At 38.0% G+C, this 26291-nt stretch overlaps 2 protein-coding genes across 4 annotated transcripts in view; one reads left to right on the forward strand and one right to left on the reverse strand.

Annotated features, from left to right (window-relative positions):
- The first annotated feature begins 451 nt into the window (after nucleotides 1-451).
- Nucleotides 452-3441, forward strand: tysnd1 (trypsin domain containing 1). Its single transcript, XM_015384778.1, has 4 exons — nucleotides 452-1797; nucleotides 2434-2564; nucleotides 2667-2852; nucleotides 3052-3441. Exons 1-4 carry the CDS (start codon nucleotides 776-778, stop codon nucleotides 3252-3254), a joined length of 1542 nt encoding a protein of 513 aa, XP_015240264.1. The 5' UTR covers nucleotides 452-775; the 3' UTR covers nucleotides 3255-3441.
- A 3203-nt stretch (nucleotides 3442-6644) lies between these two features.
- The window catches only part of spock2 (sparc/osteonectin, cwcv and kazal-like domains proteoglycan (testican) 2), a 38151-nt gene continuing 18504 nt past the window's right edge, over nucleotides 6645-26291 (reverse strand). Inside the window, exons 2-11 of one of the 3 annotated variants that reach the window (XM_015380556.1) lie at nucleotides 24347-24355; nucleotides 23872-23917; nucleotides 13821-13935; nucleotides 13387-13492; nucleotides 11156-11261; nucleotides 10852-10986; nucleotides 10209-10427; nucleotides 9963-10025; nucleotides 7640-7771; nucleotides 6645-7171 (exon numbers count right to left, since the gene is read on the reverse strand). In XM_015380556.1, coding sequence (XP_015236042.1) covers nucleotides 7026-7171; nucleotides 7640-7771; nucleotides 9963-10025; nucleotides 10209-10427; nucleotides 10852-10986; nucleotides 11156-11261; nucleotides 13387-13492; nucleotides 13821-13935; nucleotides 23872-23917; nucleotides 24347-24355 — 1077 coding nt within the window. In that variant the 3' untranslated portion in view covers nucleotides 6645-7025. Of the gene's footprint in view, nucleotides 7172-7639; nucleotides 7772-9962; nucleotides 10026-10208; nucleotides 10428-10851; nucleotides 10987-11152; nucleotides 11262-13386; nucleotides 13493-13820; nucleotides 13936-23871; nucleotides 23918-24346; nucleotides 24356-26291 lie in introns of all 3 variants that reach the window. The other 2 variants (XM_015380475.1, XM_015380640.1) reach the window with 2 other exon arrangements.

Genomic DNA, 26291 nt, shown 5'->3' on the forward strand with positions numbered 1-26291 from the left:
TTGATTAAGTTTTTTTTTTTTTTAGCACTGTATGATTTTGATTAAGACTGTTTAATATAATAAAAAAATTTTCATATAATTTTAAACTGAATTTCTTCAAGCTGAACATTTTGTCATATTGTGTGTTACATCAAAATAATTTTTACTTAGAAAATATAAATGCTGTAATTTCGTTATGAATTATTAGATGACAATTTATGGTTTGAATTAGGAAATAATTTAAACTTGGACATTCTAGTGTACAAGTTAACCTGAATGCAACGCGGCAAACAAATCACAGCCGTAAAACGCCGTGTGGAGGCGCAACTCTACAGCTAGTTGGGAAATACTGTCATAAAAGTTGAATTGAATATTTTTGCTGTGAGCATTTTAGAGCTTAAAACACTTTTTGGTATTACTCGGATTTGAAAAACATTATTGTGCTGAATGATAAAGGAAAGATACATGATATGATTTTGGGACGTCATAAAGATGTGGCTCCTTTAAATTGCTCACCCGTTTCTTGTTTTCTATTGGCTAGCTAACCTCAAGTGCTGACCAATCAAGTCGAGTGTTGAGGGCTAAACAGGAAGTGAGCTTTGTTATAGAAGTTGTTAAACACGTACTTATTTCCCACAAAATATTAGTTATTATTTCAATTAACTGTCGTATTTTATCTCGTAATGGAGCCGTATTCTGTTATTTCATGGACTGGTTGTAATATTTTTAAGTAAACTGCCTTCGCGATACTTGTCACGTTGTGTATTCTAGCAGAGTGTATCTAAGTTGCAGCAGCATGGAGCTAAATGATGTGGAAAAGTGTTGCTGTGTGGTTAAAATCTCTGGGACATCCGAAAGAAAACCCGTCAGTTGCAGTGGAGTAATCGTCCACTTTCGTTCCGGTACTGTAATTTGCACCGGCCTCCCTTTTTCCCGTTTTGTAACCGACAGAGAGCTCCTCTCCTCGGACACCGGGGTCCTATTCCCACGCAGTTTCAGCGACTCTCTGAAAATCCGCGTTTGCTTTTCAGATTCTGTGAAAAACAAACCAGGTCGGCAGCGGGAGGTTTCAGGGGAGCTTATGATGCTGGTGAACTGCTTGGAATTCAAACAGGCCTTTCTGGGAGTTTTCCAAGAGTCAGACCAGTGGCGTTTCCATGGTGATGATGAGGATGCTGACATGATGAGGGATGCCCAGTCCCTGAGCTGGTTCGCAGTCCTTAAGGTTCGTTTAGTGATGTTGAAGGGTTCAGATCCAGGACCTATCCCCTGGCAGAGCTGCTCAGCCCTACAGAAAGGCTTCCCAGTGGTTGCATGTGGCTCCCCGTTTGGCTCTCTCTGTTTAGACCTCTTCAGTAGCACCCTCAGCAGAGGCATCATCAGCAACCTCGCTGGAGAAGACAATGCTGTCATCCTCACAGATGCTCGCTGCCTACCAGGCACGGAAGGGGGAGGGTTGTTTGCTGTGGAAGCAACAGACGGTGTCCGGCTTATTGGTTTGATTGTTTCTCCATTTGGTTGGAAGTCAAATGAATGGATAGGCCTCACTTTGGTCTGCTCCGTTGACTTGATCTTCAGGAACATTATGCATTGCACAGGGGTCCAAGATGGGCTTTGCCTCCAACCATTAGAGGCAGGCCTCAGCATGTCCAGCACAGCTCAGGTGAAAGAAGCGTGCAGATACCCTACTGTATGCTTTGTGGACAGTGGACAGGTCTGGGGGTCGGGAGTGGTCATCACCACAAATCTGGTCGTAACTTGCCGACATGTAGTCAGCGGGAAGTCTTTGGTCACCCTGAAGTTTCATCAAGGGAACAGGTTATTTTTAATTTACTGTTAATCAGATCATCGTTATAACATGTCACCCATAAAATGCAAAAGAGGAAGAATCCAAATATATCTGAATGAATAACTGTCAGTTATAGATAGTAATAAAATATAAACAGAGCATTACAAAATCCTCTTATATTGGTACAATGCAAAAGAAACAAGACAAAAAAAAAAATGCTAAAATCAAAGCATAAACTAGAATGTATTTTATTGCTTTTATGTGATAGATAAACATGAGAATAAGTGGTACAAACCAGTGGATAGGAAGGAAAATAATATAGATAAAACATGAACAGAACATATAGTCAAAAGTCAGAAAATGATAAGATGCCAGGCAGGAGCATTTTATACATTAATATGTTTAGCTGAAGATTCCAAATAAAATCAAATTGGTAAAACAATGAAATACACAAAAAGGCCTTAGCATAAATTTGGAGCTGCATTTTGTCTCTTAATCATTTTTGCTTTAATAATGCAAGTCCATTTATGCTAGAGTTAATTTTCTGTTTATTATTAGTTGTTACTATTATTATAAAGAATAATTTAATAATAATAATAATCTAAAGCATTGATATCTTGATATTTATTTTTTTTATGTTGTGTTTTTTTTTTTTTTTACCTCAGAGTCTGTGATGTGATTGGTGATGTATTGTTCTCCACTAAAGCATCTTCACCATATGATCTAGCCTTTATTGAGCTGAGAGTTCCCGTTCCAGATGCTGTGATCCCGAAAATGTCAGAAAGTTTCCGCCTAGGTATGATTTCAGAATTAAAGGAGGGCGACTCTAATTTAAATGGGTAAATTTGCTGTGAGATTAATACCCAGCTGAGTTTTATTTCTATTTTTCCAATTTCAGGTGATGCTGTGGTTATAGTGGGATATGGGGGTTTGGGCCGATTCTGTGGTCCATCTCTGACATCCGGTGTCCTCTCTAAAGTCATCCCCTTGAAGAACCAGCCTGTCATGTTTCAGACCACATGTGCTGTACAAGCAGGATCCAGTGGAGGTGCTGTGGTGCAGAAACATTCAGGAGAGCTGCTTGGTAAGCCCTGTACTTTAGAGAACAAAACCAACCTTATACTCTTCTTGAACAGTGGGGGGCATCTGACCACCACAGTAAATCCTGCATATAATACACTTGTAGACAAAAAGGCTCAGCTGCACTGTTCTCAGCAGATCAATCGGTCAGCTCTGCTGTGGTTGCAGTTTTAACAAAGGGCAACTTATCTGCTCTGTTGCAGGAATCGTTTCAAGCAATGCACGAGACCTGGCTGCGAGTGTAACATATCCACACCTCAACTTTATCATCCCCGTGCCTGTTTTCCAGAAATTGTTGCAGGAGTTTCACCAGATGAGAAATGTCAACGTGTTCAATGTGCTGAACTCTGTGGAAAATGATGTCAAACGGGTGTGGAGGCTACAGGCTGCACAAAGCAAACTCTGACCTGCACTTTGATATGAGGTGGATTCTACTTCAGTCATTTGGACATACACTGAAGTACAAATGAGGAGATTAATCCCACTTAACCTTTCTAGAATCATTATCAAAAAGACATTAAGGAATTGTAATACCCATTAATTCTTTTTAGTTCATTCGACGAAATAAAATGTTCTATATTGCTTTTACCAAGTTTGTGATCGTATTCTTTCATAATGATTTCTATTATAACACTAGTTTATAAAAGTCTTTATTCATCTTTATCAGGAACGGCACATTTATTGGCATATTTCATAAAATTGTGTAGAAAAAGGCTTAAAACAGGCTTTTCCTCTAATATAGTAGTCAGAATAGTCACAATACTAAAATCCCCAACTATAGATATCGATACCCAGAAAAGTATTTGATACTTGAAACCATAGGGATAAAAAATGGCAAAATAATTAAAAGCATAAAAAAATGTATTAAGATAAAAAAAAAAACTCCCCTTTTCACTCCAAATATGGATCACCCTTTCTGACCAGAATAAGATATTCTATTTGTTCAATAAGTGTGCAAATAAATGAAAACTATATAGCCCAAATATGACACAATTTGACAATATTCTTAAGTTGTTTGAGGTATTATTTAAGGTGCGGATTTAAAATGAACAATTATGCAAACAACACTTATATTTAATAGCAATACCATGCCAAATTAGTATTGTTTCCAAATACAATGATTGAGTATTGGTACTTTTCAGATTGTCAATACTTTTTTAACCCTAGTCCTAGTAGTATAATCTTATCTCAGCAAATCTTGAAGAAAAAACCTTAAAGAGGAGAAGGAATCCTGACATAATATTAATGAGCTGATTTTAAACAATGAATAGTAAATGTGGGAAATATGGTAAAAGAAGGTTGATTTTTCTACCCCGTTTATTTCACAGTTAAAACATCAAGAGCACTATTTCTGGAGGCATTTGTGGGAATTTAGATCTGCTCTTGATGTATGAGTTTTTTCTTTCTACAAGCAGGAAGGAAGAATTCAGCATAACAAGCTGACAGGTTGCTGAAAATGATTGGTCCCTCTGGGTAGCTTGAGAGGGCTGGTGTGTGTATATATCAGGTATTCAGACATCTGTTGGCAGGAACATTCACTCACAGTGTGTACGGTGGAGGTTTCACCCAATGGGATGTTGCTGATGCTGATTTCCATTATCACAGAAATATAAAACTGTGAGATGACATTTCCAGGGATTGGTTTCTGTCACTTTCTACAATTGTATGATGGACATTCTTGGTGTAAACTCTAGAAAACATGGAGCCTAACAGACGGAAGGGTTTCTATTTCACTAAGTCAATCATCAACAAAGGAGAGGCTTAAGCAATGTCCTGAGGACATGCAGGTTTCTATAGGTATTGTGCTTTAAGAACGGCTTATATGCAGGCTGAGGTCTGTGTCCAATTTCAGCGGGTTTCACTATAAGTGCACATTTCACAGCACAATAAGGGAAACATAAGGAAAGTAAGCTGACAACCGCATTGTGTTGACACAATCCGCTTTACAGCAAACAGGTCACGCATAGAAGAGATTTTGAGATTTGTGTCGGTGATTTTTCCTAAGAGGCGCCCTAAGTGACATATAGTCGCAGATAGTCTCAGTTTTATGTCTAAAGAATAATCTCATCGGAACCATCTTCCTTTCACACTTTGCTAAATTGGACCGTACCCAAAATAAACCACATGTAAAAGCAGCAGATTTAATGGTTTGAAACAAACAAAATAAAAAAAAAACCTATGACTTTTCCCTTTAAGGGTGAAATGTAACTTGACATACATTCAGTTTCCCTTTAATATCTTGCTCCAGTAAACAGGTGATGTTTTTTTTTGTGGAAAACCTGTAAATACTGTTTAGTATTAAGAATAATGAGGCAGATTAGCAAGAGTAAATGCTGACTGTCACAAGAATGACTGTATAGGTGCAGCAATGAGTTCAAATGACCATAATCATATTATTGCACTATGAAGGCTAAAATGAGCTAAATGTTTGTTTTTAAATTAAATTAAAAGGATACCATACCCTGGTCAATACACTTGTCAATGCAATAGATTGTGTTCCCTGTTCTTGTATGAAAAACATTATTCTGCAAGTAACTGTAACATTAGCCAAATTATATTTTGCTTAGCATATTTTAGTTTGATGATTATCTTTACTGATGTGACAAGATCTGTGAAGTTCAGTCGTGTTTGTGGCAGCTTAAGGTAAGATGGTGTATCGCCTTAAAATGAAGGGTTGTTATGGAAACGAGGTGACCTTAAGGTGCTACTCTTTGCTGCAATTCCTTTATTACTGAGCAGTTTTTGGCATCCCTCAACATCCGGATAGCCTCCGATAGCCTTGGTTTGTAACAATTTTGGCTGTTTTAAAGCATTACTTGTTGTTATAATTCTACGCTTCGGTTTGTTCTAGATAAATGGCTCATTTCCTGACTGAAAATGAACAGCTCCTATAGCTGAAAAGCTTATTTCTTCATCTTTTGATTCTGAAAAGCTGCTAACAGTTGTAAGTAAGTGTCTCAAGGAAAAAGGTAGTTATTGCTTACAAATTCTTTGTACTTGCTTATATTTGTCTCATGTGTATTTTTTCTAAATTATTCATGTTTTTTCAGCTCATGAAATATAACCACTTGACTGCTACATTTATAATGCTATTTCAACATTAACTCCTATTTTGATTATGTACATTCTAAAACTAAAAACAACAGCTTAATAATGATATTATTAATGAATTATAATAATCCTGAAGTAAACATGCTCATAAAACAAAACCTAAATATACACCATTCTGTTCCTAAAGTAAAATGTAATTGGATGTAAATGTATTTCCATTTCTGGTCGCTCTGCACTTTAATCTGATCCCTTTATGTATTACCACAGGAGTGTAAGCCACAACAAAAACTGCACAGACTCAGAAGAATGGTGGCCAGACCAGCCACATAGATAAGATTTATTTTATTTGACGTATTTTTTTAATTAAACACAATAACCAATGCACATTAGATTACGATGTACACTTGTCAGCTAAGCGGTAAAGCTGCCAGTCTTTCAAGGCATTGACCAGCAGGTGACATTCTGTCTTCTGATGCACACATTATATACAAGCTAAGGAGTGATGTGTGAAAAAACTTCTTAATATGTCATGAATGAGACAGAGCACTACTGTCACATATAAGCCAAAGCATATGAGGTGAAAAGGATAAAATCAAAGGGTGCTTTTCAATATTCTAGAGCGGTCTGATATCTTTTACGGGCAGCTTTCAAACTAAAACCCAAATTGGTTTTGATCTTAACTCAGAAAAAGAAATAAACTTCATTCTAGACTATTGAAATGCACCCAATGTGGATTTCTTTTTTACACAAGCACCTGCAGCTTCTTGAAATCTCCATTATGCATCAGCTAAAAACAGCTCATAGATAGTTCTAAAGGACATACAACAAAAGAGAACAAAGATTCACAATTAAAAGGACAATTATTTTTTAACTCCTGGCCCAGAATGTCTGAAGAACATCTCCTATATCCTTTTCAAAGATAAGAACAACCTGCAACAATAAATACTCCCAGATCTATCTGATTCCCCTTCCAAATCAATGACTTTCCCTCATGTTTTTCTAATGCAGTGTTAAACTGAGTGGAGTGCCTTCCTCATGTCCATTGTCAGCTGTGTATATATGTGTGTGTGTGTGTTTGGTAACGTTAAAATACTCCCACAGAGAGGTCGGACTGAACACTGACCCTTTACCAGATATACCCCCCATCATCCACCTCTCCCACCTCTCCCTCCTCCTCCTCAGCCTCCTCTGCAGTCTCCTCAGCTTCTTTCTCCTCCTCGTCTTCCCATCCAACTGCGCTGCCAAAATCCCCTGAATATGTCATTTCGGAATCTGTGAGGGACAGCATGCAGAGAAAATGAATTACAGCGCTGTGTGTGTGTGTGAGAGAGTCCTTCCTGTTTCACGGCAGAGACGACAAGCGTCTGACTTTGTCTGGGTTTTAATAGCTACATCTAAACTACCAGGGGAACCATTCTTATTAGGCGTGGGTTTCGTCCAATCAGCCCCCCTCCCATTTATATTGAGAGACTTTTTTTCACAGCGACAAGCAGCTCTTTAGAATGCCAATGACTCTGGACACTTTAAAGGAGGGGCAGGGCTTTGAATTAAGATGTGTTTTAGCAGAGTTCAGTCCTTTTAAAAAATTGAAAGGAGTACTTGTGTAAATACTCCTCTGAGGTTGTAAGAAGGAAGGGGGAAATAAATGCTTTGGGTATCAAGAGCTGTGTTTCTATCATTCAGATCCCAACATAAAAATTGTATGAATTCTCTGGCAACTGTTGAAATCTGCAGGCTTACCACAATCCGGCTTGCCGCGAATCCGAGACCCCGCCACTTCTCCTCCGTTCTGGTCGACACACCAGCACTCGCCCCTGTCACACTGCTGCTTCCTGTAAAAGCCGTCCTCATTGCAGCTGGGGATGAATCGACCTGGATCAACCACATGCACATGCTTAAATCAGTGGGAGTCAGACCTTTTGTTAAAAAGCACATTATTTCCATGCAAATGACAGACGACAGGAAAGCGAAAATCCAAAATATTCATTGTTGTCACAGACTGCACAAAGTCCATTTTTGCAGCATGTGCGGCAGTACCATTTCTAGCTTCTATGCAGTAAAATCTATGTAGCAGGGTTGTATAAACAGAGTGCATAGAGAAAAGAAATTAGTGTTTTATTGATCTTTTCTTTGTTATAAAAATGTGCCTTGGCTGTAAACCATACACCATTGAAAAGCTTTTTCACTGATAAATGTTGCCACATTTGTAGGGAAAATACATTTGTGAGTTGAGCAGAAGAGATGGTTATGGGTCTCATCAAAAAACAAACAATAAAACAAAAGGGGTCCTTATTGGATGTGATGTCAAAGCAGAGAATTATCAAGATGAGACAAGCCCAGATCTCTGCTCTCAAACCAGGTTCAATCAACAATCAATGACAATCTTTAACAAAGAAAATCAAGCAGTGTTTCATATTTTCTAGCAGAATCATGCAGTGTGTCTGCTGCTACCACCAGCTTTTGATCCCTGTCCTGTTTCCCAGTCATGAGCTCTTCTGCAGTATCTTTTTCTCATATTCCTCTCCCTCTTTTCAGAATCTGACTCTAATTATATCATCTGTAACTTACTGTTCATGTATTGATATGTATTGATATTCTGATGTGGCTGTGCTAAACCTACAAGCCATGTAGCCTGGCATCCTCCATTGTACAGTTAAGCAGGAGGTGTGGAATCATCACATTCAGACAATGAGACATGTCCAAGACCTGTACTGTTTTTGGAGAGGATGACCGATACAACCAAAAAGCCAATGTATGACAAACGCTGGTTTAATGAGATGCCGGTCCACCAGCACTGTTTGACCAAACTGTTGAGGAGCCGTCAGGGTTTTGTTGTTCTCCCACGCACTACTCAGAGCACCTGTTATATGAGTAAAGTGTTGAGTTGTCAATATCTAATTTCTTCAAACATTTCTCATCCAAACCAATAAAAGATGCAACGCAGAAGTCGAATGCAAAATTAGACATTTGATGACGGTAAATCTTACACAGGCATAACCCACTCCATAACTCCAATCTTATTAACAGTGTGCATTTCAATAAAAATGTGGCAACATTCCAATGCTTTCCAATGTCCCTACCTTTTGTGCTAAGCATACATAATACAAGCTGCAACTATCCTTTACTATCAAGAAGGCAATTAAAGGAGCTGAAATATATTTTTAAGATTCCCCAATGTCAAAATATCTAGTCTGTATTTTGCCTTTTCTTAAATCAATTTGTAATGTATAAATGCATATATTTACCAGGAATCTATGGGGGATGCATCTATTGTAATCAGGACTTAAATGGGGGGAAAAAAGCTTTGTCTGTAATGAATAACAGAGGAACAGACCTTCGATAGATGGATGAATGACTGAATATTAAATATTTTAATTTAGGTTCTGAACCATCAGTTTTGTGTTGTTTATAAGCAGAGAATGCAACGTTTGCAAATTATGAACCAATTAAAGGTAAGATATTTAAGGCCAGCCCCAACCCGGAGCTAAAAGACAGCCTCCTGGTGGAAAAGCATCACTTACACAGTTTTTAAACAGCCCACTCCTCTCCAGAGCTAAAGCAACAGTGCAGTGATAATCAGATATAGAGGTAAACAAGCCGGAAAAGGTTTATTTTTTAAAAGAATCGTTTACACCTGTGCAAAGGAAATTAGTTCTCATATAAGAATGGAAGGGTTGAAAAATTAAACATCCTATAAAATACATATTCACAATATACAATTTTGAAAAACAAATAGAAACCAAAACTGAGAACTCATCCAATCATTCGGGGGAACATGAGTGTCATGCGGCCTGGCTGCTTGCCTCTCTGTGTCCTTGGAGAGTCCTGACTCAGAGCCCAGTCAGCCCATCAAATTCTGCAGCGCACACACTCTCACACACTGTTAACCAAATCTGCATGTTTAAATATTCATCTACAAAGACATCCAGGACCGACAAGCGGCTATGTCGTCTGTTAGCACTTTTTAATTCACATGGGGTGATCACAGATTAATACCCACCTCTATCCCGTTATTTGTTTAATGGAACCCCCAATAATATGAGAGATGAGTGGGAATACATACCAAACTTTTTCTTCCCGCCATCCAGTACTTGGATCCTCTCCAGTTCGGCTAAACAGGACGGCTCTTAAAAAAGATTGAAAACATTGTTTTTACAGATAGGTCCAGTAACAGGGCCTATTGAGATAAAAACACTACCAACACAGCAAATGTTTTACCTTTCAACACACATTCAGCTGAAAATGTCAGCAGCAAGACACTAAAATTGCCCATGGACCCAAACCTCCCATCAGCGTAAGAAATACTCACTCTCTCTCCAGAAGCAAAGGCACCATTCAGCCGTGGAAACCTTCCCATCCCTGTACGAGTCACAGGAGTTGAAAAATGGCCGAATGCAGACCTCATATTTATCCAGGTTGATGGCGGCCAACTCAGCCTGATCCAAGTAAAGGTCATTATTGGTGTCAAGCTTGGAGAACATCCAACCTATGGAGTCCTTACAGCTGGCGACCAGGCTCCTGTCCAGCACTGCCGGCACAGACACACTGTCATTAATTACTATTGTGCAGACAGCTGTGCAGATAACACATGAAATCAGACCGATGACTTGAGAATGTACAACACCCTCCACATGTTGGTTAACATTTATTCAGTAAAAAATCCTAATCACACTTCAGGAATAATTGTCTTTTTGACAATAAAAAAAAAACTGCCTGACATCCATTGGAAGCAACAATAGCAGATTAATAATTCATTTTTTCTAATGAGAAATACAAACGGGACATTCTAATGAATGATTATGAATATATAGCGAAGCAGTCAGGGTACTGGCTCCTTGACAGACATGTTTTGACTGTTCTCTGATCTGATCTTGAGTGACTGAATACCTAAAGAATCCAAGCCGTGTTAATCAGATATACTTTATTGTGACTGATTGAGAAAAGCCTCTAACCTGACGTAGGGCTGGAAGCAGGAGATCTGGCTCCTTGCTTGCTGTTATTGTTCTGCTTGGCATTGGTCTGCAGGAGCTGGAACCAGTCCTTCAGACGCTCGCCGAGATCAGACAGATCCTGCCCAGTGCAGCTCTCTGTGAAAGCCAGATTGAGGGATATGCATGAAGCATTTTTTGCACAAAGTAGAGGGCATGTGTCAAAGCAACAAAAACCAGAACGCTGATATAACCCTAAATGTGTTTATCGTGCTTTTTTTTATTACAGTTAAGCTAATTATTCTGCCAGAGATTTGGATCTCACCACGTTTCCCCTCCCTGGATGCAGGTGACGTAGTTGGGCAAGGACATAGACCTGAACACTTCAGGGACAGAGCTTTCCCAGTGAGACACGCCTGCTGCTCCAGCTTGCACTGCAACACACACAATAATTAAACATACACACACGTACAAGCCAGCAACATAGACAAGGGGATGCAAAGGTGAACCAAAATGAGTTATTGCTGCAGCACAGATCAAATATTCATGAGGGTACTAACTGTAAGCCCCAATTCAAATCGTAGACTTGCTTCTAAATGTGCCGATGTCTAACCTCTGCACACACAAGGTCAGGAATAGGGAGCCACAAGACAAAGCATTAATCAATAAACACACAGGACACTGTCACCACAAGCCGCCAATTGGTCCCTCTGAGGGAACATATCTTGACTCTGTCCTGATTTTTCCGGGGAGAAGCTCCTCGGACAGATCAGCTCAGAATGTACTTCTGTTTTTTATCCCAAGCTGCACAACATGCTGTCTGTATCTATAACAGATTTAAAGCTTTTAATAGCTCTGTGTGTTTAAGCAATTCTTCACACAACATATGGTTCCCGAACATTTATTAAATAAACACTACAACAAAGGTGATGTTTAACCAGTGCGTACATTTCCACATTTTTTTTACTGCCTTATTAAGAGGAATGCAGCCAAGGTTTAAATCACCCTTTTTAGGAACATGTTTTCTGCTTTAATTCTGAAAAAAAAATATTGTTTTATCCATCTGAAAGGGACAGAAATAAACTGCGAGTAAAATACTGATGCCTTATAACATCAAAATATCTAGTAAGCAGAGATGTGTAGGAGGAGATTCTTTGATTCAGTAGTACCTAAAAAGTAAATCAAAATATATATTCAGATGATACACATTTTTAAGATTAACTACCAGATTACATTTTTTGAGTTAAAAAAAATAAAAATGATCTGATATAAAATACATCAGCGCTCCAAGCTGCAAATTCCTCCTGGATTGGTGATGAAATGTCTTCAGATAAACTGAGCCAAAGTCTGGTTGCCTTAGATTAAAGCCTGTTTTGTAAATGTTATGACCCTGGAGGTTGATAATTTAGATTGGCTTTGTAATGTCTTTCAATCGGTAAATTATGTTGAAAAAGTGCCATTCCTTTACTAGAGAAAAATATGTTTTTTTGGGTCTTTCAAGTTGTTCTTGGGAAATTGCTAAAGGTGTATTAGAATATACCTTAATATAACCCAAAATCTAGACTTCTATGCCTCATGTTGACAATGCTTTTCAGTCATAAACTGCTTCTGCTTATATCAGGGGCCCCATCTACTGAGATTACAAATAAGAAGCGCTAAGTTGCACATAACGCATTATTCAACCTGTTCTGTGAATGTTTTGTTTGTTTAAACATTTTAGGATTTCTAAAGTCTAGAAAATAAGTACAATTTAAAACAAAACAAAACCCAACATTTTACTTAAAGGGTACCACATGAACCAAAGAAAACAAAAAAACAAAGTGGCATCAATTCACACAGACAAAAAAACGGCACCAACAATACAACGTTTGGATGAATTTCTATCTGCACATAAGTAAATGAGCAGATGATATGACTCAAGCTTCTGCGACAGATTGGGTAACACTAAGCAAAAAGATGAATCGATTGTGAGTCTTATCTGACATTAATTACAGCTTTTAATAGCAACACTTCATGTTATTTTGTTAGTAATATTAACACTAAATAAACTCCCCAAGCTATCACCTATGTAGTGCCCATTTAACCATGCTGCATGGTGGAACAGCGTAACTTCTCTGATGAGCTGATAGATGTGATGATAGAAAAGTGAAGGGCAATAATCATAGTAAAAAGGAAAGCTTTTGTGAGCCACATTTTAACATCCCTCTGAGAGCAAAGTGGGTTAAATAATGTGTACGAAAACAGTTTTTTTTGTTTATTCAGTCAATATTTAATCCAATTGACACAATAAATTGTTAAAATATGACAATGTGTGTTTTTTTTTAGCATATTGCAAAAGATATTCATCTCTTATTATGGAAAAATCCTGAAGATACAAGACAAAGCTAGTCAGTTGATCAGTTAACTTTAGATGCATTTATGAATCACAAATTTGCATTCCTAGCTCTGTGGTGATATTTAAACTCTCTAATAAGTAATCTTTCTTATGTGTCATCGGTTTTGTCTTTTGAGACTCTACAGTATACGTTTTACAGACTCTCTAACTACTGGAAAACATACCTTTGAGGCGTAGTTGTGTCCATCTGATCCACACACTGGTCCAGTGGAGGAGATGGGACAGGGCTGACAGTTCCCATCAGGAGATCGGAGAGCGGGTTGTTTTAGTCTGTGGACAGGCGACACGCAAACACTTCACCCTCACTTCCTCAAGCTGAGAAAACCACTGCCATATAAACTCAGAGTAGAGACACAGAGGCTTTAGGCTGAGCGTGAGATCGTGATGCAAACAGTCCCCTCCATGTCTAAATGTATTAGCCTCTCATTACACAACAGGAAACTTTCATTGGTTCCACAGTAGCCAGCAGCCAAACCACATCCCACTCAAGCAGCAGTGTAGACCATCTGTGTTGACCTCATGTCAGTGTGCTGGAGGAGCATTTCTGACTCCTTCTGTGTTTGGGGATTTAGTCAGCCGTCTTTCTAAACATGCTCACCTGTGCTCCAGTTTCTTGCGGTTGACGCACACAGCTCTCTGGTAGCCCTGAGCGATGCACACCTTGTGTCGGCTGCACTTAACCTTTTGACAAGGGTCCTTGGTGGTGTCTACATCTGGGAAAAAAAGCAAACAAAAGACCCCAGGAAATTAGAAGTAAACACGAATCCTTCCCTGTCTCCAGTTTTCTTCAATCTAATGGATTCATCTGCTTATCTTTTTACATTATATAAATAAATGGTATAAATTATTGCATCAAACCAGAACTTTTGTTCTTCTCTATCTATAAACTCTTATATAGATACAGCCTATATTTTACGGAAGGAAAATAAAGCAGGATGTCCCCACGAATGGTTACAACACTTCTCACAGAATTATTTGAGCTTTAAATATATTAGAAATAAAGCCTGTTTTATTCAAATCCATTACAGCCATTCCTTTGAAGAGCGTTTGCTGTACGTTGACGTGTATTGTTAAGACGTTTGTTGAAGTCAGTATTCAATAGGTACATCACTTTTGCTCTTTTATAACTGTTTTTAATATACTTTAGGATCACCTGATCATCTAGGGATAAAGTTTAAAAACTATTTGCTCTTTGTAGTACTACCCATGTGCATTTTTTAGCTGAAGTAATAAGAGCGATGCAAAGATACGCACATCTTCATCAATGAAGACAGACCATGTGCATACGGTAGTGTATTATGAAACTGTTGCTGCAACATTTATGCAATGCTTGAGGAAATTTAGAAGTAATAGCAAAGGATGGCAATGCTGGAGCATTACTCATCAAAGGCAGTGTACCTTTGTTTGTAATCAGAGGTAAGATGCACAGTACTGTGATGGTGGTATAGTTCACAATACTTTTTAAATTCATAGAAGAGCACTTAACAGAGCTGCTTAAGTGCTTCCTAAAATGCAACCGAATAACAGAGCTCTTTACAAATATAGTCGGTTAAATGTTTGGTTTTCATACAGAAGAATTATACCCTCACCTGTGATCTGATGACATTCTATAGTATAATCTTTATGCCTGACCAGTCTTACATTAAGCAGTTTACAAGAAAACAAGGCCTGATTGGATCCTTTCTTCTAAGCTCTCCATCGACAGGAGTAAGAAACAAAATGGTGCACATGGACAACAGCAACATGATATTGTATATGCAAAATCCTAGGACAGATCCCAGGACTGTCAAAGAAGCTTGGTAAAAAGTATAGAGTAACAGGGGAAGTAATCTGGACTTTAAAAAATGATAAAATCATCATTCTGTTCCTTATTCTTTGCCCTCATGGATAATCTTGCTTCTTGGGTTTAGGGTGATCCTGAGAAAGATGAGGGATGCTGAAGGACCCTGTTAATAATGAGCTGAAGTGGGTCATCAAGAACACAACTGGAAATACACTGTGTACCGGCCTGTCTTACTGTACGTTTAACATTTAAAGTTTGATTCGAGAAGGACTTGAAAGTGAAAGTGCTGCGGCAATATGAGACAAGACTTAGGCCCTTTGAGCTCAACGAGACAGGCTGTATTTGGAGAAACCTACCCACATCATCATCATCATCATCATCATCACAATCATCATCATCATCATCATCATCATCATCATCATCATCATCTCCAATGTGAATGCTTTTTGATCAGTTAAATTATTGATAATAACCATCTGTTACACATTATTTTATTTATCTATGAACATTAAACACTAGACCTAAGCTGACTCTGGAAGAAAAAAGCTTCTTGGATCTTAGAGTGAATCTTGATTGGTTGCTCAGTGTGACCTCATCAATCACGACTAGCGACTAAAGCTGCCCAGTGTGTCAGCCTTTCACTACATGCTCATCTGTCATAGTTATCTACTCTGTGCAGGCTTCCTAGGGCCTGACCTGGATGTAGCCCCACCATTCTTTTTAACTTTGCTGGACAAAAAAAAAAAATCAGCTCATCTGTTTGACAGAGCTGCCTCTAAATCGTGCTGGAATTCATCTCCTTCCTCAGTCACTGCTGATTTACAACTGTATTATCATTAAGCAGGCAGGCTTATCATCTCTCTTGTCCCTTCCACTGAATATATTAATGCGGCAGATTCCTCTGGATTATTGTAGATGTCTGACAGATATCTGATTTTAGAAACAAATCCAAAACTATACAAAGAGCTGTCAGGACTGAGATCATTGCATAACTGAAAGGCAGACTGCTATGCTGCAGGAACTGTGAAACTCCCAGGCATTGACACTGAATTATAGACTCCTTATCCATTTGGATAATGGTTATGTATGTAAGCTTATTTTGGTTTCTACCTTTTTTGTAATTTGTTTGTTTTGTTTTGTTTTCTTGTTGTTTAATACCAAACAGAGTACATGAAAGTCATAATATAGCACCAGGAGTCGGTGAAAAACTGATAGGGTCCCACTTTCGCAAAAAAAAAAAATGATTGCATGAAATTTAAACCAAACTGAAAATAAAATTATAAAAGATGCTAAGCAATAATGAAAAAAAAAAATAATCCTGCCTTCTAGGAAGGAAGCATAGCTGATGAAATTTTGTCCCCTGTGAGCATCTAGAATACTGGCACAGCCTCGTGTTGTGAGTGCAGAAGCATAAGGTGGCTGCCTGAGCCTCATGTTAACTTAACAGGCTTCCACGGATTAAAGCAGTGCCTGCAATGATGACGTTTCCATAGCAACAGGCTTTCAATGGTCTGAGAATCATTTCTTGGTAGACTGAGATTTGCAGTTCAATCTGCTGCTTCTGTGAATCCTCTTTCTGGATGTGTTTGAATCCCTGATGTTGAATCTTCCTTTGACCTTTTAACATTCCTATGTGCCTCTTCAGACTTCCTTACCCTCTCATTTTGAATATGTTTGGTGTGTGTTTAGTATTTTCACTATGTTTTCACTATTTTTTTGTTAAATTCCTGAAAGCAACCTTTTTTCTGAAAGACTTCTTAGGTATTAAACTAATGCCTGCAATGGAAAATCTCTACTAATTAGTCCTGCCAATGCTTCTGTCTAATCCAATCCAGATTTGCATGAGGTTTATCCCAGCAGATCAAGGATAACAGGAGCAGAGCTCAGGCCACATCATCATCACCAGCTTTCCTACATTAGGAACAGAATTTACTGAACTTTAGCTCTAAATGAGGGTTTAGGGTTTTCCTGCTAAAAGGTAGACCATAAAGCAAAGTCTTGGAAGTCAGAGGTGTACAGAGTTAAGTGGAATGATGAGAGTACCGTCCCCTGTGGTGCTCCTGTACTGCTGACTACCAGGTTAGACATTTAATTCTTCAGTCTCACTAACCGTGGTCCTAACCTGGGTCTTCTGAGGTTTCAGAAAAAGTTAATTAGGCTGAGTAATTATAAATTCACTAGAGACATCAAAGAACGTGATTCTTAAAGTGCTGTCTGATTTGTCTAAATGACAGTAGTTTTGTTCAAGGAGGTGTATGACAGCTTCAACTCCAGTTATATGCTGAGAAAATAAACTACAGAGAGTTGTGATAGGTGATTTGTGGTTTTTCTCAGGTGGAACAACAGATCTAGGAGCTTCATGATTTTAGATTCTGGGCAACATAGCAACAGTCATTGGGGATTGTGGGTTGAGTTTCGTTTGGTGCCGGAACAAGGCAGGAGTTTTTCCACATCACTGGAACTGTCTCCTGGGTCAGGCTTAGGTTCAAGAGGTGTTATAGAATCCCACAGAGCTGCTCTGCACAGGCTTTCAGGACATGGGGGCTGACACCATCAGGACCTGGTGCCTAGTTGCTATTCAGTCTCTCCAGCTGCCTCTGCACTTGACTTTAAGAAACAGACAGGTGGAAGTGGGAGGGAGCAGCACCAGCTTCAAGAGTGTTAAGAAAAACAATGCATAGAAGCAGGAGGGTCCATGGCAGAGGTTCAAGATAAATAATTTAAGACGTTAGAGAGAAGCTTTGTGTCAAAGAAGGGCTGCACTAAAACTATTGGAGAATGTGTTCAGTTCATTGGCTCTGTCCAGCTTTCAATTTGTCTGATCGTTCTGCTCGAAGCCCTGGCCAACATCTCCGATTTTGTTCTGCTTGACTTTGCTTTCCAGCTTCTTCCTGTATGTCTTCTCTTCTTCCGTAAGCGGCTTCTGTATTGTCTTCAATAATTCCCTGTCTCACTTCCTGAGGACTTTTTATTTCTTATTACCGGTAAATACAGATCTAGGCTATAGACTGTGATGCCCTGTGTTACCATATCAAGAGGACATCAATGCAAAATCTGTGAATATTTAAACTTCTGTGTAGATAACATCATCCCATAAATCTTTGACCATTGTGGATCTGAGATAGGAATTTTGAGCTTTCATGAGCGGTATGCCGAAATAATCTGTATTAAAACAATAAAAGACCTGAAATATTTCAGTTAGTGTGCAATGAATCTAAAATTTATGAATGTTCAAGTTTTATCCTTACATTATGGAAAATAATGAACTTTATCAAAATATGTTAATATTTTGAGAAGGACCTGTATATTTGCCTATAAGTGACTTTGAAAGGACTAAAAATCATAACATAGTACCTTAAAATTTTACGTTTTCAGCTTATATTGGAGGAAAATTCAGACTGTGAATATTGGAGGAAAAGTCAGACTGTGAATGAAATATCTAATACTGTGCAACTAATACCTAGGAAGCTCCTCACAGGTTAGGATATGACTCTCAGTGGCTTCTGATTAGTGATATCCTGTCAGATTAATTGGATAGCCTGTCTTGGAAGGTACCAGTTGTACTATTCAACTTCCATTTCCATATGATGGCTTGAACAGTGCTATTAGTTAGCTTTAACAGATGTTAAAGCTAACTAATTTTCTCTAAACAAACTCTGGTCTTTGCAAAACAGCTGTATTTAAACTGAGATGAACTTAAACCCGGAGCTGCTAATCAGGTGACTTCTGAAGCCATGTAATTGCACATCATTTTTGCAGGGGCATCTGTGCAATTGGGTCTGAATAGAGATGCACATTGTCCTTTTATTTTTGATTTAGATTATAAAAGACAAATCTCAAGGATTGGGAAATGTTTAAGGCACACTGTGGCAACAGTTTCATACAAGCACCAATAAGAAGCAGCTAAAAAACTGACCTAAAAACCTAGAAGAACAAAATTTCACTGGATTTATTTTGATGTATGAGGGATGAAGGTGCTTTCACACAGTGGTTCTTTTTACAAAAATGTAGGCAGATAATATCTTTTAAAAAAAAAGGCTGCATGTAAATTGATTTAGGGCAAATTTGTGATGTAAAGAGGCTGAAAGGGATTATTTTCCCATCAAAAACAAATGAGCTGATTTTGCTTCATCAAATGTGAGGAGAAATGAGGAGAAATGCAGGACTTTTGAGGCACTACCCTTAGTGTCTGTGCTCAACTCCCAATAATCTATCCAATACCTAAGGAGCTTTTAAACTCTAAAACCTTGCAGAGTGTAGAATAAGCATGTTTTCTTATCTTCTTACTGTCTACCATTGATCTAAAGCCAATGATTTGCCTCAAAGTGTCTGTTCACCATTCACCAGGCCTCTCAGATATCCATGTCTATAGATCCAATGTAAACTGGAAGGCATGAAAGGATCAGGCAAGTGGACAAGCCTGAGACTCTTACTGTGGGTGTGTGTACATGCTTGTTTGCACTTATAAGCCTAAATTACAAACTCCCCTTCTGCAGTGTTTGTTGTTTTAAGAGCGAAGTGATTCAATCAGCAGTTAGATTGATGAATCAACTGCTGAAATCTAACCCAAATTACCCTGACATCTCCCTCGCTTAGCCCGCTGCTGACTTAAGAGCAGTCAGCTGCTGCAGTCTCTGAATACAAATTCAATCATCAGCCTGTTGTCGGTCAATGAATTTCTAACTCTAAACCTAAGGAGTGTTGACAGTTCTGAAGCTATGCCTTCCTGTGCACTTATGTCTGGCTAAGAAATTATGCCCACAGGCTCAGATATCCAGAGTAAAGACATCAGACTGATTCAGGGGTGTCTCTAAGGGACAAATCTCTTTTTGCTTCTTCGCTTCATTAGGCCACTCATAAAGGAAGGCAGATCAATGGCTGGAGGTGGAAGAGTAGAAGAGTGTCATCAAAGGGATAGGAAGTAAGCTAAATGCTTAAAAATGTACAAATCAAATGAGAACTCCTCCTTTGTGAAACACAACCTTAATCCCAAAGTCGCTAATTAATAAATTCTGATTGATAATAATTTGGTTTGATGTCAAACAGGAGAACAGCTGTTGAATAAAATCATTTGGGGCAAAATGTACATTTGCCATAGAAAAAACATTAAATTGTAAAAGCCTTTTTGTTTTTTTACTGGTTATGTGTCTGCATGTAAATGTCCTGGAGTGTACTGACATCTTGCAAAAACTAAATTCTTGCAATATTTCTATCCACATTAAGACTGTTAAACAAAGTTGATGTTAACATTAGAGCAGGAAACCTAAACTAAGATTCTTTACCTTGCATTGACTTTTTGTGCTATTTATTTTTTTCTTTTTTGAAGCCGTTCCAGTTTTTTAAAGGATTATACATTTTCTAGAGAATAACTTTTTTTTTTTTTTAGAAATGATGCCTTAATTAGATCATACTAAAATTGCTAACCTATACAAAAATTGACATTTATTCCTGAGCAGAAAATGAACAATCAAAATCCACTGAAAACATTATACTAAACATTAGAGATTTGAGTTAGGCTTCGCAAGTTCTTGAATTTTCTCCATTTCTACTGCTCAGTGTCAGATGTAAAAAAGCTCGATGTGAAGACTTATTCTGCCAAGCAGAAATTACTAGCTAATTAGTTTATTGTGTGATGTGTAAAAGCTTATAAAAGATGAGCGCTGCAAAGAGGTGTTTGACAAAAGACGTCCATCTTGATTTTGCGTAGATGTCCAATGATTTCAGTACACCCAACTCTGTAAGATCCTTGGAACCCCTAGGAAGCAGGAAGAAAATTTCATACATTTTCCTGAGTTGTCTTGCCACTGCAATAAATATTGTCTCGCTGCGATTGTTGAATATTGATTTGGTTGTGAAAAAAGCAATGTGTGAGTGGACATCTTTTGTTCATCAAGACAATTTTTTTCAGCTTCACGATTAAAAAAAAAACGACTGATGTTACTGTCAATCATTTACCCATCTATTGGCCAAATAATCATGATGAAAACTCCCAATATTTTACTGAAATTATGTTATAATTTGTTGTTGGACAAGAGATGTATGTTAACTCTGCAGGAGCTGCTGAGATGCTGAAAATGGCCAAGGGAAGAGCAACAAGCATACAATTCATTGTATGTTTGTTAAACCTGTTAGACATTTCCATTTGAAATCCTGATCTAAGTCTGATAAAAATGTGAAAAAAGTTCATATACAAAGATGCATTTGTATGAAGCAGAGATTATTTGCAAACTGGAATATATATATATATATATATATATATATATATGCATATTTGCAGGTGAAAAAACAATTTGCTTTCTTTCATTTTAAAATGTTTGCATGTAAAATAAAATACAATCATATTATACAGAACAGCATATAGATCAGTAAAAATAGGAGTAAAAGAAGGTACACCAAAAGATAAAAACATAGATCAAACAAGAATAAAGCATAAAGAATCAAGGCTCAATGTGAAAATTAAGAAAATCTTAAACTACATAAATTTTATATGGAATAATGAAGCTTTTGCTGAAGCAGGCCATCCCTACTTTCACTTTCAGGATCTTTGTGTTCAGTCTAGTACATGTCTGATTATATTTTATGACTTTTCCATCAGGCTAAATGACCTCAGCTTAACTTCAGAGTCAAACTGATGAGAAAATAGTAAATAAATTTCCAGCTGAATCGCTACTAAAACTGTCAACTTTTTTTTAAACCCAGTATTCTTTGTCCAAATTGTCTCAGACCTGGCAGGACAAAGTTAGATGTCCTCCACTGAACAATAAATCACAGTACATTAGCTGCCACCCCCACTCCTTATCCTACTGCCTCTCTGTCAGGCTTTTTATGAGAAACTATAATTAGTCTTTCATTAAGCTCTTTGATATTGTGCTAATGTACTCTGCCCCTTAGCTGACTTCACTTAAGCTACAAATCTGCCGACAAAGACAACAATGGCTGACAACTCGGCTCCGAGTCATGACTTTGTCTTGCAAAGACTCAATTACGGCCACAGTTGCTGCAGTAGCCAAGGAAGTTTAGTCTCTATGCATGGCTCTGGTTTTGGCAACAGCAGAAAAAAAAAGAAAGTGGAAGTGAACAAAAGAAGGTGTTGTTAGGCTGAAGTTGAGGCAAACATTGAGGGAAAATTACTTCTACATATAAAGCAGAGCACTAATATCTTTTAGAGGGTTTCCCTTTATGAACACTAACATGTAGTCACTGATGAGCTCTCAAGTTAAACCAACGGTCTTTGTCTCACACTGTTAATTTCATTAATGCATCGTTTTAAATCATTGATGCCAAACTCAAGTCGAGGGCCGGTATCCTGCAACTTTTGATGTCTTCCTGGTCACACACCTGAGTCAAATGACTTAATTACCTGTTTAGCTAATGCCAAGTTCTCCATAGTTCTGCAATGACCTGATGATTTGACTCAGGTGTGTTAAAGCAAAGAGACGCAGCTAATAGGTGCAGCAAACTGGCCCTTAAGGACTGGAATAATATTAATGAAGAATAGCTTATTAGTAGGCTCACTGCTAATGTTAAATATTAATGTCCATGAAATTTCTGTCACAGTTTAGGAGAAATAAGCTTATACAATGTATATGTTTTGTTTTGGAGGCATGCTTGCACAACAGGCTTCATTATTTATATTAAATATGAAAGCGATTCTAGAAACCTTTTGTTTAGTTTTTTTTTTTCTTTTCTTTGATCTTACCAAAGGTGTGTCAAACATTTTCAGTTTTCAATGAGGATTATGAAATAAATTTAAGTTTTATTCCTTTAAATGTATTTTAGGTTATTATATTTTATAAATGTATGCCATTCATTATGATAAATGTTTATTTTACACAAGGAAATTACATTTATCCACAATTTCACATATTTCCCCACATAATTACACTCAACTACTCAGCTCTTATTTTTTTTATTTTATTTTTTTTATCTACTCTTAAATGGTATATAAATTATAAATTATGTCAAAGAAAAAAAGAAGATAAGGGAAAAGTAAAGAGATGAACTGCATATGGCTGGTTTTAGTGAGTAATTTTGCTGTATCATTAGCTACGTTTACATGGACACAAATAATCGGATTGAAGGCCTGATCAGATCAAAAATGTTTCATGTAAACATGTCAGACTGAAGATTCTAATCTGATTCGGTCCGATCGGATATAAATTTAATTCCGAAAGAGAGAGGTGGTTTTTGCCGATCGCCATTCTGATTGGCGTCCATGTAAACACCCATTCGGATCTTAAGAGTAAAATAATCTTCGCTGTGCATGTGTGCGATGTCAGCGGGACGTTTTTCCGCCTTGTCAACAACAGGAAACCACCGGTCGCTCTCGCTCTTGTTGTGAACAACATCTAGGAACGCCGACTTATACACTCAAGTTCATTTAAAGCTGCAGGAAGCAGGAATTTATCCTCCTCCTCTTCCTCTTTTCTCTCTCCACAGCCCACTCGCTCTCCCACGCCGGTTCAATCGCTCATTCTCTACATTTTCTCTCGGACATTTCGCTGCCAAGCGCTTTTTTCCTCCTCTCTCCCTTTTTCTTTCCGCTCGCTCCGAGCGCATCGTTTGTCAGGCCTCCCAAAAACCAGACGCAGACAGAACTGCCAAGTTTGGCAGGAAGTTCTGCGCATGCTTAAAAGATTTAATCTGATCCAACGCTTGGTACATGTATAGACACGTCATGATCGGATCATTTCATTTAGTGTCCATGTGAACGGAGATTTTGAATTTCCGATCAACCAAGGTTTGGATCGGATCGGGGAAATTTTGCGCATGTAAACGTAGCTATTGCCAGTGAACGAAGCATTATGTTTGCTCAAGAACCAAAATAATCATGCATTAAAATACAACACAGGTAGTGAAGACTTACTGTCATTAGAGTCTTGATTTTCATCCCAGGAACGCACATAATCATCCTGCAGAAACATGGACAAAATGAATAGTGTTATCTGAAGCTGCAGGGAATAAGTAACAGAGTGTTGTAGGTGGTCTAAAAGATAAAACATCTGAGTTTCCCACAGCAAAATAGATGTGATTTCTTTTATCGACGCACAAGACTATGATGTGAAGGCTGACATGATAAGTGACTATCAGCAGGATGAAACAGGTAGACTGTTCTGCATGTTTTGTATGGAAATGAGCTGAACAAATCTGTGCCCTCTGCTGATAAGTGGGACATATGCCGTCATTGAGAAAGTGGCTTTTAACTGGGCTGCATTTCTCACATTTAATTAGAACATTCTAATTAAGTTGCAGGAGACGGATGGAGAAAAAAAACATGGAACACAAGCATGAACAGAACAAGACATTGTGAAAAAGAAACAGATAAAGGAAAGAGAACTGACCTCAACCTCCTGGTGAAATGCGAGCAAAAACAGAGAAAATAGCCACTTTAGTATATATAATCAGATATAGTACTGCATTCACTGATAATCTAATGATGGAAACACAATATGATAATTGTTGTTAATTCAAACCTGGCAAGGAAAGGCAAGAAAAATACAAAAAAAAAAAAAATTAACTGATAACTAATATTCTTTAATATAAAACTCCAACTGATATCAATAGGATATCAAAGCAACTGATAAACCTGTGTGAGCAGATATATTATTCTGCTAGAAATCCAGAAAAATTAATCAAAGCAAAACCACAATACATTTGCAAAGTGTATTAAAATACTAGATGTTAGTGATTAGACCTGCTTTAGATCAGGGAACCCCCTTCAGGCGAGCCTGCATATGTAAAGCTTTTAGTACTGTACATATTGCCTTGTCTGATATAATTCAAACATGAGTCATCTCCAAATATTTCTTGTTTAGCCATGCTACCAATCCTTAAGCGATGACTTACTCATCACTGTAAACATTTACTGCACCGGAAGCGAGAGCCAAGCAGCTCCTCTGGAGGCGATAAATCCCCAAACAACATGTGAAATAAGCAGCATTCATTGAGGCAGGAACCACTGCCATGGTTTTTATACTCACATGCAAACATGGACTTAAACATTACTCTCATCAATGCACCTTGCAGGGAGAAAGTTTTTTTTTCACAAACTTAATTTATTGTACAGCCCTACTTATGTATGCCAGTGGATTATTTTAGCCAGTTCATACATGATCTGATGTTTATCTACACCAATAAGTGACAAAACCTTTGAATCAATGATTCACAGGAACATTTTTATAACTACTTTATGGGAAGAAAAAAATATTGAGATAAATAATTTGTATTTCCATTAAGTGTGAATATAACAAGATATTAGCAGTGGTTCATATCAGCCAGCCAAAGATGCATGTTAAAGTGAACCTCCCCCCAATTTTGAGGTTTTTTTGTTTCCTCTAACAGAATTTCTATAAATATCTTAATTTACTAGATTAATTCTAATTTGTTAAAATTGTTTTATACTTTGTGCATTTATAAATTATGTGAATTTTGCTGCTGCAGCGAAGGATTGCCATGTAATCTCTATGAAGGGGAAGCAAAGCGGAGCGAAGCTGGGAGAGGCGATGGTGGCGTATTTAGGGCGGCGAACGGCACTAATTTTGGCAAAGTTGGCCACCTTGTCTTCAAATGAAGTTGAATAATCTGAACTTTTTTGTTAATTTCATCTTTCAAGATCCAGTAAGACGTCATGTTTATTCCCTTGAGATAAGAGCAGAGAAAGGGGTCTTCGACTTAACTGGAGGACATTAAGGATACTTTCTTACACAGAGGGAAGGAGGTTAGATGCAAATGTTTGGCAGACTTCTCGCATGCTTATTTTTAAACAAAAAATAAACAATGCCTCACATTCTCGCTCTCTAGTTAGAGTTTTTGTCCGTCTACAAAGTTGATGTTTACAGTCATAATTTGCCAACATTGAGGAGTGTATAGATAACTCAGCAAGGAACTGTATTGTGGACTACAGTCCTTTGATCACCAAAAAGTACGCCTGCAACATGAGTGATTGTTGGTTATGTTGTTCAACCTTGTCAGTTCTGTCAGAGTCCAACATTACAGCCGGTTGAGACCTCAAACAGTTTATGACCTGGCCGTTAATCTGATGCCTCCCATGCCTCCTTTATTGATGCAGCGGCTCTTGCATTATTTAGCAGCCTTTCTGTATTTGTGCTCCTGCCAGCACAGATAAGGAAACCATCCTGCAGCGCTGACAAGACGGGAAATCGATGAACTTATAAAAAAAGAGGCAGCGGAAAATGTATTTGGGAGAGAAATAACTTATCCCAGCCTGAACAGTTAGAGTGAGCTTTTAAGCATGTGGAGGGGTGAAGCCACTGAGGTTACACCAGG

Source organism: Cyprinodon variegatus, unplaced genomic scaffold, assembly GCF_000732505.1.
Source record: "Cyprinodon variegatus isolate N-32 unplaced genomic scaffold, C_variegatus-1.0 Scaffold1, whole genome shotgun sequence".
NCBI classification, from domain to species: Eukaryota; Metazoa; Chordata; class Actinopteri; order Cyprinodontiformes; family Cyprinodontidae; genus Cyprinodon; species Cyprinodon variegatus.